Here is a 16,098-nt window from a genome sequence, read left to right on the forward strand (position 1 = left end):
AGCTTCCTCATAGATTTTTTCTGTTCCGGCGTCAGTATCACCGAGGGTAGCGACGGGTAGTCCACTCTGTACCTCCTTGGCAACTCTCGGAACTCGTTCATGTACGTGTGGACGTTGTCTAAGCATATGTAACCGATGCATTCGATGGTGAGGTCTAGGATCTTTTCGAACTCCTTGATGCTGCAGTTGGAAAACAGGTTGTTCTCCGTCCTCAGGACGATGCTGAGGAACACGTTGATCCGAAGGACGTCTGTCAGCGGCAGCTCCAGGAGTATCAGTGACTTAATGACCCACTCCAGGACGTTTTCCGTGGTACCCAGCTCGACTATGTCGTGGATCGCGGCAGCCACCAGCATGGCTTTCATCTCGACCTTGCTGAACATCGTCGGGTTCGCCTTGAGTATCCAATACATGCTCTGCAGGGCACAAAGCGCGTGGTTGTACTGGAAAAACTCCGTCTTGGTATAGTTGTCTCGCACGTTCGTCAGGAAGTTCTCCAGCTTCTCGGTGTCGAACGCGGTGTCTCCCAGGACGTCGTTCATCAAGTACATCATTATGGGACTGATAAGGTTCGTCTGGACCTCGTGTGATTTGAACAACGGGGTGTCGATCTTGGGGGGTGGGTCGTTCTTCAGTGATTCCACGACGAGCTGCATCTCTTCGGAGTCGTCGGCGCTCATTTTTCTCGGTAGGCGCAGGTAGCTCTGCAGGACGTTCAACAGCCCGAGTCTCTCCGGACCCCGTAGGAGAGGGTGTTCGTCGTCGGCTCCTTCGTCGTGGTGGTGTCCTTCGTCAATTTTCGGGTTCAATGTTTCCAAGATGGACTCGAGCATGCGCGCGTGACTCTTGTCGAAATTATTCATGAAGAAGTTGTAGAGGAATTTTTCGTCTTCCTCAAGGTAGCTCCTGGCGTCGTCGAACGAGATCTTATTCGCGAAGTCGTTGAGGTTGATCTTCTCTTGCTCTTCTTCGGTCATCTCAAAGTCCTGCCGGTTCTGAAGCTCGTGCTCTTTCAGGATACTTTTCGGGTGAGGGTGGAACCCAGACTTAGTCTGATGGCAACCCATCTTTATTTCGCCTGATGTGTATGTGTTTGCCACAACCACCACAAGCTCCTAACAACAAGAATGACCGAAACGGAACAGCCTTTGTAAACCTATGATGACTGTGTGACAATATTTTTCTGACGTTTCTCTAAAGTCCTGAGGTCTTTGTAACAACTGGTACTTTCAGAGGCTTAGTAAGCTGTGTCAGTAACGGCTAAATACACTGTTAATGCGAGCATGGGACTCGGTTCTGAGCTTCAAGCAGGCGCGGATCCAGGACGACGTGGTGAGAAAAGCCAATTGTTTGAGTTTTGATCGTCCCGTTCTTTACGGGACGAAAAACTCGACCGAACATTCGGTTCTTTGGAGGGATGGCCCCCCTCCCCGCATCCAAGCCAGAGCGAAGGCAGACATCTTAAGATTCGAAATGGAGCGAAGGCAGACATCTTAAGATTCGAAATGGAGCGAAGGCAGACATTTTCAGTTGTGAATGGAGTGGAAAGCAAGCATTATCAGCTGCAGATCGGGTGGAGGCAGGCATCTTCCTTTGCGAATGAAATGAAGGCAGGGCCGGACTTGAGCAGGTGCAAAGAAGGGTGAGTCAGCAACGGGCCGCTAAATTTTAGAGGCCGCAAAATGAAATAAAATACTTTGATTACATTTTGACTCATTATTTAACTTAACAAAGTACGTAAAGCTTAAAACGTTGTCCAAGACAGGGTAACTCTTAATAGTCAGACATTGAACCCTCAGGCAGTGCCGTCTTAAGGCATGAGCCCACCCGGGCACCTCAAGCGAAGAGAGGCCTCACAAGAATGAGATCTGGGTGAAATTTTTGAGAATTCGTTCGGTAGGGCCTCAGAAAAATCAATTGGCCCGGGGGCCCATGATACTCTTAAGACAGCCCTACCCTCAGGACTAGGGTTTGACACCCCCTCCCGTGGGAAGGGGTGTCAAGTAAGTGGATCTGGTGTCCCGGGTGCTGGACCAACGGGCAAGCTGAATTCTTCTTGTAATGAATTATTAAAAATTACACGGGGGGGGGGGGGGGGCTAAAATGTTCCTTGCTTGCTCCGGCTGAAAGAGTAGCTATATGTAGTTCCATGCAGGGCCGTCTTAAGAGCACCATGGGCCCCCGGGCCAAGTGGTTTTTCTGAAGCCCTACCGGGTAAATTATAGAAAATTTCAACCAAATCTCATTTTGTGAGGCCCCTCTTCTCTTGAGCCGGGTAGGCCCATGCGTTAAGACGACACTGGTTCCATTTGGGAATTCCCAGCCGGGCTGATGATAAAAATTCTCCCAGCATGGTCTATCAAACTGCTCAAGTTCCCTTGGGGGACAGAGCGGCGACTTGGCTGAATCTTGTTTGCCCCGGGTGGGTGGCAAAAATCCGAGCTACGGCCCTTGTCGGAGGAGCGACTTATTGTGCAAGCGCATTGGATCATCCCGTATTTTACGTGACAGATAAATTGCTCGTATAATTCATCTAAACATAGATTTGTAAAAAAAATCAACATCCGGATGCCACATGCTAATCTGTCCTCCGTGAAACCTGTACTCAATGTAAAGACGGGCTCCCGGGGCAATGGGATTCTTTGGGGGGGGGGGGCACCGTAGTTAGTGGAAAGTACACACCCTCTAACAATTTACATACTTACTCTCGAAAATCATAGAGCTTATAAATCTCATCATCATGAGGATCTCCGGGCCGTGCCGTGCGTTAGGACTACTCTGGCTGGGCTTTCCCTCCCTCTTTCATCATTGGGCCGTTCACTACTTCAAGGGGCCGTAACTAGGATTTTTGTGGGGAAGGGGGAGGGGGGACGACAAAGAATTTCACCGCCAGGGGGCAATTGCCCCCTTTCGCCTTCCTATTTTCAACTATAGTGTTATTTCCTCTAAAATGGTGAGTCGAGTGCGTTCAAGGGCGTTCGCGGACATATCTCGTTACCAGACACTTTTTCTTTGAATTACGTCGGCGGGATTCAAAATGTACAGGGTGTCCCATAAATTCGTACATAATTTAAAACTTCATAAAAATCGGCATTTTTTTAAATGCGGCCTGCGAAAAAGTTATTCTACTTAGGTACATTTTTTTTTTGGCACAGGGAAAAAAAATTAGTTCAGATTTCTGTCTATAGAGGGCGCTGTACAGAAGCAAATCACGGGAAATATGTAAATCGGAGTCCTATAAAATTCAGGGTGCACGATTAAAAGCTCATTTCTGAATTTTCCTGTTGCTGGCACTTATATAAGGTTTTCATTTTGATGTCGAGGATGAAGTAGAATCGGTGAAGTTGTTTTTACCTCAACGAAAAATCACTGGCTGAACGTTTCAGACACGGAAGTGATTGAAAGATGGTTCATTTGGTCCCTGACGCACATCGCCCTCTGTCAACAAAAATTTGAACTTATTGATTAAATCTCCGTTCGCGGCAATAATTTTTCGGAAACCGCATTCAAATGAGATAATTCTAGCTATTTTATGAACTTTTATTAAACTATTTAAGAATTTACGGGATACCCTGTATTTTACTATCCGTTAACGGACACTCCTCGTTCAGGGCCGTCTTAACAGCATCATGAGTCCCGTGGCAAGTGATTTTTCTGAGGCCCTACCTGGCGAGTTCTCAAATATTTTAATCAGTTCTCAGTTATGTGACGCCCCCTTGGTAAGTGTCCGCTATTGAGAGAATCTACTGCATATATGGCTCGTGTAAAGTACACTTAGTATACAATCGCTTTCGTGGCCCCGGGGGATTTGAGGGCCACACTCATACTTCCGGCACAATTCAATCGGTAGTAAATTGCCTATGGCGATAGACCGGAGTTGTGCTCGGTTTGAATGAACGAATGCATATATGGCTCGAGCAGTGGTACTCTAACGCAGTGGTTCTCAATTTTTGGAAGCCCACGGCCCGGTAAATTTCTTTTGTGCAAGTGAAAGGCCCGGTCATACACACGTAACGAGAAATTAATGGAAAAAAATGAAACTACGAATCCCTCACAGCTCGGTATGACTAATGTAAGGGCCCGCGGTCCGGTAGTTGAGAAACACTGCTTCAACGGACCAACGGGAGCCCCAGCTCAGGGAGTAGCAGGGGCCACTGGATTAGCATCGATTCTGAAATTATCTCTTTGTTTTGGCTTATTTCGACGCATTCCGTAGTTATTGCATTCACAGTGAAACCTCGATATAACGGTACTCTGTTAACCGAGGACCAAGAGAAAATATCGTTGTAGAGGGATTATCGTTGTTTTTCCAGTGACAGCAGGTTAACATTAGAGTATAGACATTTCCAAACAAGGCTAAAAAATATCGCCCCAGAGAGGGATGGTCACCTTTTAGGAGAGTGCGGGGCCCTTCACTGATTTGAAAACGTTTAATTCAGTAGGCACCGCAGGTCACCTGAGTGATTTGTAATTGTGCACCACTTAAGTGATCTGGATCTGTTCCGCTAGTTACTTAAGTGGTCTAAAAGCTTGCCGCGGGCTGCTTGAGAGATCTGTAACTATGTCGCCGGTCACTTAAGTTATCTGTAAATGTGCCGGGTTATTTAAGTGATTTTTCAATGTGCTGTGAGTCACTTAAGTGATCTGAGAAAGTGCCGTGGGTAGCTTGAGTAGAAAAATCTGCCGCGGGTCATTAAATTGTAGAGAGCTGCACCGCGGATCACTTAAGTGGTCTGAAAATGTGCCGCGGGCTGCTTGAGAGGTCTGTAAATGTGTCGCGGGTCCCTTTAGTGATTTGGAACTATGTTGTGGTTCACTTAAGTGATCTGTAAATGTGCCGGTGTTATATTTAAGTGATTTGTAAATATGGTGTGAGTCACTTAAGTGATCTGTGAATGTGCCGTGGATCTGGAAATGTGATGCTTATGGCTATAGTTAAGATTCACAAAACTAGGTTCTAAGCTGTGGGCCACATCAGATCATTACGAGGGCCCAATGCGGCCCTCAGAGTATACGTTGCAGAGGGATTTATCGTTCTAACGAGCATCGTTGTATAGCGAGGTTTCATTTTTCATTGTACAAATTTGGTCTTTTAGGATGTTGGACTCTCCCCCCCCCCATTCACCACGTGCTTCCTAATTGGGGCTGAAGAAAGCGCCCGAAAAAATATTCGGACCCAGGAATTTTAGGGACCTGAAAATTTCTCTGGAGTCAAAGCTCCTAAGAAAACACTCTCTCTCTACGAAAATTTGAAATTAAACTTGAACGGGGGAAAAAAAAAAAACGAAACCTCCCCGGCGGGGAATCGAACCCCGGTCTCCCGCGTGACAGGCGGGGATACTTACCACTATAATACCGAGGACATGCAGTTTGCGTTTAACTAAATTTCAACATATCTGGTTCATGCGAAAAGAAAAACATTTAGGAATACAGTAGCGCCATCTAATGTCTTTTTTGCTAACGATTTTTAATCTTATCATGAAACGAATTTTTTTTTTGTCACACTTTTATCTAATCAATCCTAATATTCAACTTTAAAATTTAAAAAAAAATTAAATTCAAATTGAAAATTCAGCAAAACATTTTTCCCTGTATAAACTTATTTGGAGGATTAGAAAAGTGTTCGTAAAACGAGAATTTCGCTATAATGGTATTCGTTAAAACGGGATTCGACTGTATATGCTTGATATATAGGCCCTTGTAACGTTGAAGGTGAAATTTGAGTCTCCTCCCCATCCCAAGGCCGGAACTAGAGGCAGGGGTGTCTTAAGAGCATCATGGGCCCCCGGTCTGTGATTTTTCTGTGGCCCTACCTGGCGAATTCTCGAAAATTTGAACCGGCTCTCATTTTTGTGAGGCCCGGGTGGGCCCATGCGTTAAGACGGCACTGACTAGTGGGGAGCAACTGCCCCGGGCGGCAGTTTTAGGTGGGAACGAAGAACACACTGCTACAAAATTATCGAATTTTAAAGTTGTGGCGGCGGGGGCGGAAATAATGTTTGCCACGGACGGCAAAAATCCTAGTTACGGCCCTGCCCCCTCTCCTACGGGACGCAAACTCGCCTGCTAGAGGAGTATCAAGGCTTTGGTAATACCTCCGTACCACGGGTGGCTCAAACAGGGCCCAGTGCCGTCTTAACGCATGGGACCACCCAGGGCCTCACAAAAATGAGATCCCGTTGAAACTTTCTAGAATTTACATGGTAGGGCCTCAGAAAAACCACTTGGCCCGGGGGCCCACGATGCTCTTCAAGATGTCTGCTTCACCTGCAGCTGAAGATATCTGCCTACGCTACATTGGTAGCTGAAGATGCCTGTCTTCGCTCCATTTAAATCTGATGTCTGCTTCCGTTCCATTCGCAGCTGAAAATGCCTGCCTCCCAGGGCCGTAACTAGGCTGGGGCACCAAGCCGAATGGGAGGGGCAAAAAAATGTGTACTTATTTTTCCCCGCGAAGGGCGGCTCCAAGAAAAAGTCTGTCAGTGCCCCGAGAAGGCACGCTACGGTCCTGCTACCTTCGTTTCATTCACAGCTGAAGATGGGTGCTTTAACTCAGGCACAGATACAGTGGTGGTGGGCAGTAACAATTGCGCCTAGAAAATAATACGGTAAAATTACGGTACGAATAATATGGGAAAATTTGTCTACATAAAATACGAGATGATATAAACGACTTTCGCAATTCGCACCTCCCCGGATTTGCGCCTGGTCAAGGCTCAATGACGCAGGGATTCCCACAATGTTTCCAATATTCACGCGGTGCCGCCTTAATAGCATTCTAATTTTATACAACTCATGGCAGCCTACCTGGTCCAGCTTCCCCCACCCCCAGCATCATAGGCGGAGATAGACTTGGAAGTCTGGGGGGGGGGGGTGGCATGATGATGTCAATTCATATATACATTAGATCAGTCGATTCCACCTTTGACGCTGATGGGTAGGGGAGGGGGCCGTATGTCCAGCATGACCCAACCAACATGGGTAAAGGCCTTAAATCCCGGAAGGGCCTCATAGCCCGGATCTTGTCTGGTCTGACAGACTGGGACCTTTGGCCTAAGCCAGACTCTTCACGGGGCCCTCTTAGTGAATTTATAGCATGGGAAACAAAAAATTAGGATATTTTCTCGTATCCCAGGATTGGAGCCCTGTCAGCCCCCCCCCCCTCCTCAGGGCGGATTTAAACGGCTGCACCAGGTATAACTTAACTCAGAAATAGCTTATAACTCTGTTCAACTCAGGGAATCCCTATAATATTCAGCCATTGAACCCTCTCTGGCTGGCCTAGGGTTCAATAACACCCCCCCCCCCCGACTTTGGGAGTTGATTTCATTTATATCTGATGGTGTTGCGGGCTGTAAATACTTTTTTTTTAGTGTAACCTTTTTTAAAATTACATGGAGAAGGCAAAATTATTTTTCCGGCTGCAAGAGTATGTAGTTACAGCCCTGGATAGATAATTGGTTCTCTACCTGCCCTGAGGGGCACATTTTCAACTTTTCCAATGAGTAGTGAACAATCAGGGCCGCCTTAAGAGTATCAAGTGATTTTTCTGATGCTCCACGTGGCAAATTCTCAAAAATTTCCCAGATCTCATTTTTATTAGGCCTCTTACCGCTTAAGGACCACTGGCCATGGCTGGTTGGGGCCCCATGTGTTAAGACAGCACTATAGTCCGAATATATGAGTGACTGTATAGGTGAGGGTATGATGTGAGTGATCAAGTCAGTGACCAAGTGAGTGTTCAGGTGTCCGTATGAGAGTAGCCAAGTGAGTAGTGCAGGCAAGTGACTATGAGTAAGTGTGACTGTATGGTTGAATGAATGATCGAGTGATTGTATGAGCGAGTGACCATATTAGTGATCAAGTTAGTCACCACACGAGTGACAAAGGGAATGATCGTATGAGTGACCACACTCTCTATCTCATATGGTCACACACCCACTCACTTGTCCACTCATCTCTTTAATTGGTCACTCATACGATTGCTCACACATTCGCCTGGTCACTCTTATGATCATTCAGCCACTTACTTGGTAATTCATCCACTCACTCTGCCACTCCCAGTCAGGCTAAATGTAAGGGACGAAATATACCTGGAGTGAAACGTCGGAGACAAAATTTCCATAAACCGGTCCATATCCATCTCAAAGTGCAAGTCTAACAGTTTGCATACTCACTCTCGGAGTTGCTTGAACCCCTGGTTAAATTTTCATGTAACACTACCTACGAGTCAAAATCTTCCACAGCATTCAAATACATAATCAAAGTTACGAAGGGGATCACAAAGGATAAGAGACAATGGAAAGCGAAAACTTCTCTAGAGAATGTTTCGAAATACTTTTTTTAATTAAGTTTTAGAATACACTTTAGCACAATTGAGAATCGCTGGTGGTTGATACATACTTAATGCAACCATTTTGAGAACGAGACGATCACTATATGAATAAACTGAAAATTATAAACGGAGAAATACCGCGAATGGACTAATAAACAAGTTCCTGAAAGTGAACAATTTGTGATGTTGGACTCCTTTTTCCTATGATAACCTTTCACCGAGATGATTATAAACTGTAACAGACTTATCTAATAAGAGCCTGGCATCACTTAGGTGTTCCCATATCCTCTTTGCCGGAACCTCACTAATTTAACGTAAAAACAAAAAAAAAGAACATGAACATAATTGATCCTGGGAACCCCCGCAGCTTTCAGGCTTGAACCTTGTCAAATTTGGAGTTTTTTGAGAGAGATATTTAGATGACTACCAGCTGGGATTATCGCCAAGTCATCACCAAAGGTTAATATGGTAAATAAAGGACACATACTACTGTTTGGCAACTTTTTTTTTATCGCCAGATCCAACTTGGCGCTATTTGGTTAGGTTACATAAATAGAAACGGAAAATCAATGTCAGGGGTCTTCAACCTTTCTCAAGTTGCGAGCACTGCTTATGCTTATCATCAAACGAAGACCAACTTTATGATAACATTGGCTTACATATGCCAGAGAGCTGCGTGCTCGTAATTCTCTTGAATGCAATTTTTACAGGGTCTTTAATTGTAGTGCTGATTAAGTGCTAGCGAGCACAAAATCGGGCATGAGCAATGAGCAATCTTGATGCTTCAGAGAAACACCACAATGCTTGCCAGTAATGGGTTGAAGATGGCTGATCTATGTTTCACTGCAGGGATGCACAACGTTCAGCCCGGAGGCCAAATACGGTCCGTGAAAAGTCTTCCAATAGCCAAATGTATCACTAGACACACAACACGATAAACGCCCTAGGCTGACTATCTTTCCATCGTAAGAATCGGGATTCATATGGAATATTACATCACTAATTATTTTTAAAAAATTGTAAAACGCTGCACGTTCAAGAAAAGTTAAAGGTTATTGAGAAAAAAAAAATTAAATGCAAGTAATGTTGCCAAATTCAGCCAAGTTGCCAATGTCAGACAAAAAAGCCACAGACATGTGAAATTGTCAATAACAGCCAAACAAATTGTCAAAGACACTAATTTATAAAGCATGAAAATAATTTCATGTTTTCAAAAGTTCGAAAACACCACCGCCTTCTTGAAAATAAGGGAAAAATCTACACATTTTATTTTAAAAAATTTTGACGACAAAAATTACAGGACATATGGCCATCCCATACATATGCAAATTTCTGGCCCGTGAGTGGCAGAATTGCTGCATATCCAGCCTGTGGACTAAAAAAGTTGTGCACCCGTATTAATGCAAATTTGTGTCTCACGGTTTCTCCAGTATTAATGCAAAGGAGGAAGATGGCACCCTATCACTGTTTTGGCATAATTGAAAACTTGACGACAGGAAAAGTATACTGTATATTGGAGAATAACACTCATCAGCGGCTGAGCTTTTACATTCGGCTTCTTCCTGACAATAGAATCGTCTGAAGGAACATAACCAAGTCCCATCTCGTGCTTCAAGGACAATACAACAGTATCAAGACAGCAACGAAACGACTAAATGAGATGTTATCCTTTCTCCCATTCTTTACTGTTTGTCACTTAATATTTTTGAAATAAGCTCGGGTCTACTTTAACCAAAAAAATTAAAATAATCAAAGTAATCAACGAAAGTGAAATTTCTGCCGTTGCTCCAGCTACATCTGAAACTAAAAAAAACAAAACAAAATTGCAATCTATACACAATTGGCCGTTTCAATTCAAATTAACATTACAGGGATTGAATTTCGATATAAAGATTTCATATGCATTACAATTTCTATTTTTCGACTTCACCATTGTCATTCACTATCACATTAATCGCTCACAAAAAAAAAAAAAAATTGTGCGATCATTCATTAGACTCGTCAGATTCTGTTGATTTGAGATCAAAAAGTTTTGCGACTTCACTGAGGTCATCATAAGGTTTTGATTCATTGATGATCTTCCTCGCAACGTTTATTTTTGAGAAAACGTTCCACAACAGGATACCGACCACAGTGTCCTTCTTCATGTAAAACACAATCCCCTTGTTGTACTGGTCGCTCGAACGAGGAAGTCTAGGAACCCGATCCTCAAACTCAATGTCTTTATGAGGTGCTGCATCAGACTCTGTACTCTTCTTTTCTGCCGCATCATCCGGAGTGGCTTTAGAGAACACTCCAACAGTCTCCAACGAAGAATCTACAAGTCCGATGCCTTCAAGAGCGATCTCCGGACCAAGATCTGACCAAAACATGGATTGGTGCCAGTATGGCTTACCGCTACCAGTCATATTCTCACCGGCGAGGCGGCCACTGACAACAGCATGATCATGGTGTTCGACCCTCCTGCGTCCTAACTTTGTGTCATAAAAACAGGAAGCATCGCCAGCGACCCACAAGTCCTTGCGAGCTTCCAGTTCCGTATTCACAAGAAACCCACCGTGCTTCTCGTCGATTTCCAATCCAGACTTTTCAGCAAGTTCGGTCCTCGCATCTACACCCACAGCAACTATAATATGATCCGCAGACACTGTTTGGTCATTATCGAGCTGAAGCTTCACTGCTTTATCCTCATAGGACACACTCTTTACATTGACTTTCGGAATGATATGTACATGCTGGTTCTTAACTTTCTCCATCGTCCACCCTCTAAGATACTCGGGTAAGATTTTAGCAAGATTACCAGATTCTGGATACAGTTGGGTGACAGAGAGAGAGCCATCCGAAGCCCTCAGACCAAGCGCACATGCAAGCTCGCTACCCAGGAAACCTCCACCGACAACAGCAATGGACCTCGCTTTCTGTAGCACCTTATTCAACCTGTGATAGTCGTCAACGCCGCGGTACAACATCACCCGCTTCCTCACGTTCTCATTCGAATCCTCAAAGACTGCCAAGTTCTTGGGTTTTGCCCCAGTTGCAAGGAGACACTTGCCATAGCGCAGCGTCTTACCACTGTCCAGGTACACGATCTTCTCCGTCGGGTCAATCCTCACCACTTTGACGCCCCTCACAACTGAGACACCACCGTTCTTGTTCTCGAACAGCTCCTCGACGGGAGTGTAAAAGTCATCCTGCTCAAAGAATAGGCTCCTCTCCCTTCCGTTCCACTGCTTGAAGACGAGCCTGCTGCCCACAGGGGGCGCTTCTCCACCTTGCCAAAGCTCCTTGGACAGTGGCGGCCTCATGTAAGGGTAGAAGGGCTCCTCGCCGAGGACGACGATCCTCGACGTAGGGTCCCTGCTCCTGATCGCCCTGAACGCCGAGAACGAAGCAGTCCCGGCGCCGATGAGTAGATACGGGATCGGTCCGTTCTTCTCGAGGATCCCCAGCTTGTCCTCGAGGCGATCCTCGACGAATTGCGTGCCCACGAACTCCTCCTCGGCTGCTGCTGATGATGATTTGAGGTCCCCGGATGTCTTCCCGGACGTAAACAAATAGGCCAGGGTTCCCACGGAGAGGCCCGCGGCTCCGGCGATCACGTACTTGTACCTCTGTACGAAGGAAGCCCGCTGGCCACCTGAGGATGATGAAGCATTTCTCGACGAGTTCAAACACACTAACCTGATAATTGGCGCTTTGCGACAAAAATAAGGAGCCGCGGCGATCCTCGAAAATCCGCCAAAACTGCGTTGAGAAAGCATTTCTATAATTTATTAATCAATTAAGAGGGATTTTCACACAATAACAAACATCCGGGAAAAACGCCGCTTTGAGGTATCAAGTTTTTCGATGATGTGCTTCTTTTTGAGGAAAAAGTGAAAAAAAAAAATAATTATTAGTAAGCTGACCATATTTCTTCGAGAGAAATACGGGACAACGGTATTCCAATCACGGGAAAATACGGGACATCGCTAAAAAAAAATAATAAAAATTCAAGTAGGCTTCGTGTGAAATATGGGAAAAATCGAGACACTTTTGCCAAAAAGTCGGGATGGCCAAAAAAACAGAAAATACCGGGACTCTCCCTCTCCCTAGAAATACGGGACGTATGGTCATCCTAATTATTCCTCAAATTCCACACTTATCAGAATAATTTAGAATTATTTTTATATAAAAATGTCTGAATAATAGAGGTTATTCGATAATTTATTTGAACCAGCATTTTTTACCACCTGACACGTATTGAACAATCACAAGGCATTTCTTATTTGAATAAAAATAAGAAAACCGCATTGATTGGCGAGCGTTGTTAATAACATTAATTCAAAGAAAAAAATCAAAACCTTTGATTATTGAAATAATTTTACATTTATTAGAACGACGGAGGATTGATTTTATGTAAAAACAGTCAGAATAATTGAAACTGTCTCTTAATTATAATAAAATTAACTTTTTTTTTTTTAATCAATTTGAAAATACTGAGCAATTACAAGGTATTTATTATTTGAATTTAAATAAGAGAAGAGCAATGATTGGCGAACGTTGCAAAATATCATTGTCCTATAGTTTCCTGTTAGTGCTGCCATCTGTGAAAGCGTGAAACGACACGAAACTATGTTTCATTTCATTTTCAAAAGATGGCAGCATAAAATCTGCAATCAAACTGAAGTTTTGTTGTATGTATATTGTGTGACCATATGACCCATATTTCCTGGGACAGGGGATGGAAGCGCACAGTTTGAGAACCCCTGCTCTATTGAAAGACTTCTCAAACAGTTCGTCGCCAACCTTCGTCAGGGTCACGGCGGAAAGGCGGCTCAACAAAGGTTTTTCGAAGAGATTGTGTTATAAACAGTTCTGAGGAGCAGTGGATAAGCGTTTATTCTAGCAAGGGGCGAAACTGGTGGAAAAAGTTTGAGAACCCCTGCCCTATATTGCAACGCGATTTCAACCATTACGACTACTTTTTTTATACTAAAAATGTCGAATTGTTTCCCGTATTTTCGATAAAAGCCCCTTGAATTTTCATTTTCAACTGAAAACACGGATTAAAATTATTTTTTAAACTTATAAATTATACATTGAAACCAAAGGGGCGACTCGAGAAAAAAATCTCTACGTGTGCTAGACATACTTTTGGCGCCCCCGACAATGTTCTTTTGGTCAACAAATATATATATATACAGTAAAACCTCGTTAAGTCGTCACTCCGGTTGAGTCGTCATTTTCCTTCAGACCCTTCCAGCTCTCATAGACCACAATGTTATTAAACTCTCGTTTTCTCGTCGCTAATTTCGGTTAAGTCGTCACTATGAAAAACTTTGAGAAAGAGGAACAGACTATTTTTATGGCTCCCATTAAAAAAAGAGCTTATTAACAGCATTGCCATATGCTTAAAAGTCACCATAAAATCATATATATACCAAAAACGGAAAGTCACGAAAGATAAGCTGGGGAAGTTCATTTGCCTTATAAGGTTTTTGGGACGTTGGGAACTGTTCAAGCTAGAACTCATCTCTGCCTGGGCTCCATTGGAGAAGCTGGACAAAACGCGAGACACCCAAGCTCTGTCGCAAGAAGCAACGTAAGCACTTCGCGCCCCCCGGGGGGGAGGGGGGTCAGGGCACCTTCGGCAAAACCAAGATTTATTGATATGTCACATAGTGCATGGAAATCAAAAACTATGTAAATCGAAGAATCAAATTAATCAAGTTAAAGTCGAAGTGCAACGTGGGCGCGGATAATAAACCATCATAGAAAGCATGGGCTCTACTAATTTAGGGCTTGAAATTTAAACAAAATATCTTTGTTGAAAAACATCAGTCATTCTTTCCGAAGTTGAGGTCTTCTGTTTACTTTTCCCTGCCCAGGGCCCCTCCACCACGTCAAAAGTGTTCGAGATTACTTTGTAGTTGCATCATGAACTACTGATGAAGAATTCAAACACTAAAATTAAATTTGATGTATATGTAAAATTAATGCGCAATAGAGAGTTCTGTTATGAAGAAAAGTTACTTTATTCAAACAGTTGGTCTGTTAGTCTAAATTAAAAATTACTGGTATAAATCAAAGTGTACAGTACATTTCACCCCAATAAGTTAAGTAATAAGGGATCAAAAAAGGTAAAAAATTGCTATTATGTTTTCTTTCGCAATATATAAATTTTATTAATATTGTTATTTTGATTCGTACTTTAATAAATGTCATATTACTTTAAATTTATATCATTTTCATAACATCGCACATTAAAACTGACGGAACTCCGCTTAAGTTCTCATAATTTTCCGATAACTTGAGGTGACGACTTATCGAGGTTTTACTGTATATTTGCCCTTCAAGTCGGTTTTGGCACTGCACAAGAGCCGCCCCTAGTAAAACGCCATCTTTTGCGGGCACCGACAGGAAAAAAAAAAATCCGTCCGTAAAATAGGGATATGACCGTTAATCAGGAGTTTGAAATTCATACTTGTTATACATATATACTTATATACTTGTTATATTATTATATTTGGCCACGCAAAAGAAAGTTGTCATACAAGGGCAGTGGCGCATCTACGGGGGTCTCAGCGGGCTATAGCTCAGGGCGGCAAGCTAAGTAGGGCGGCAAAATTTGTAGAACACCAACTAAATCGGCCTCTGCGATACAGCAAGGGACTAGGTCAGTGAGTGAGTGACCTGAAGAGTTTGCTAGCACGTGAGTGAACAAAAGAGTGAAGGACCAGGTCAGTCAGTGACCTAGGGTGTTTGTAAGTATGTGGATGGCCAAAACAGTGATCTAGAGCAGCGGTTCTCAATCTTTCTTGACTCGCGGAGTATTTTTTCGCGGTATTTTTCTCGAGCTGCCGCGGAGCCCCTGGGGAGTTCACAAGGAACACCGATTGAGAACCGCTGATCTAAAGCATGTGTAAACGTGTAAATGATGAAAAAAAAGTGGCCTATAAAGCAAGGAACCATGTCAGTGAGCTACCAAAATAGTGACCTAGAGCATGTGCAAGTATGTGAATTACCACTACAGTGTTAAAGCATGCGAGTGACCAAAACGGTGATCAAGCACGTGAGTTACCAAAACGGTGATCAAGCACACGAGTTACCAAAACGGTGATCAAGCACGTGAGTTACCAAAACGGTGAGTTACCAAGCACGTGAGTTACCAAAACGGTGATCAAGCACGTGAGTTACCAAAACAGTATGCGAGCACGAGAGTGTCCAAAACTGTATGCAAGTATGTGAGTGACCAAAACGGTATGCGAGCACGTGAGTGTCCAAAACAGTATGCAAGCATGTGAGTGACCAAAACGGTATGCGAGCACGTGAGTGTCCAAAACAGTATGCAAGCATGTGAGTGACCAAAGAATTTTGGAAGCATATGAGTGAGTGACCAAAACAGTGTGCAAGCATGTGAGTGACCAAAGAATTTTGGAAGCATATGAGTGAGTGACCAAAACAGTGTGCAAGCATGTGAGTGACCAAAGAATTTTGGAAGCGTATGAGTGAGTGACCAAAACAGTGTGCAAGCATGTTAGTAGAAAAAAACAGTGTGCAAGCATGTGAGTGGGAAAAGAAAACATTATGCAAGCATTGAATGACTAAAAGAATGACTTGCAGACACGGGTGCATTTGCAGGAGGGGGGGGGGCAAGCAGTTCATAGCACAGGGCGGCGAATTCGAGGAAACAGTAGTCAAGAAAATTAGACTGGAATGAAACAATGGCGGTAAAAAATTCCTGTAGCTCACGGGCGGCAAAACCATAAGTACGCCTCTGT

At 43.8% G+C, this 16,098-nt stretch overlaps 1 protein-coding gene across 1 annotated transcript; it reads right to left on the bottom strand.

Moving 5' to 3' along the window:
• Positions 1–8,322: 8,322 nt before the first annotated feature.
• AIF (Apoptosis inducing factor) lies at positions 8,323–12,154 on the bottom strand. Its single transcript, XM_089253351.1, has one exon. The coding sequence runs from the start codon at positions 12,094–12,096 to the stop codon at positions 10,321–10,323; it is 1,776 nt and encodes a 591-aa protein (XP_089109477.1). The 5' UTR covers positions 12,097–12,154; the 3' UTR covers positions 8,323–10,320.
• Between the last annotated feature and the right edge of the window lie 3,944 nt (positions 12,155–16,098).

Source organism: Pholcus phalangioides, unplaced genomic scaffold (genome assembly GCF_987345545.1).
Source record: "Pholcus phalangioides strain wild (caught in Gottingen) unplaced genomic scaffold, Ppha-v1.0 ptg000037l_1, whole genome shotgun sequence".
Taxonomy (NCBI): Eukaryota; Metazoa; Arthropoda; class Arachnida; order Araneae; family Pholcidae; genus Pholcus; species Pholcus phalangioides.

Coding starts and splice junctions, on each gene's coding strand:
- AIF (XM_089253351.1), bottom strand. CDS start 12,096: ATGCTTTCTCAACGCAGTTTTGGCGGATTTTCGAGGATCGCCGCGGCT.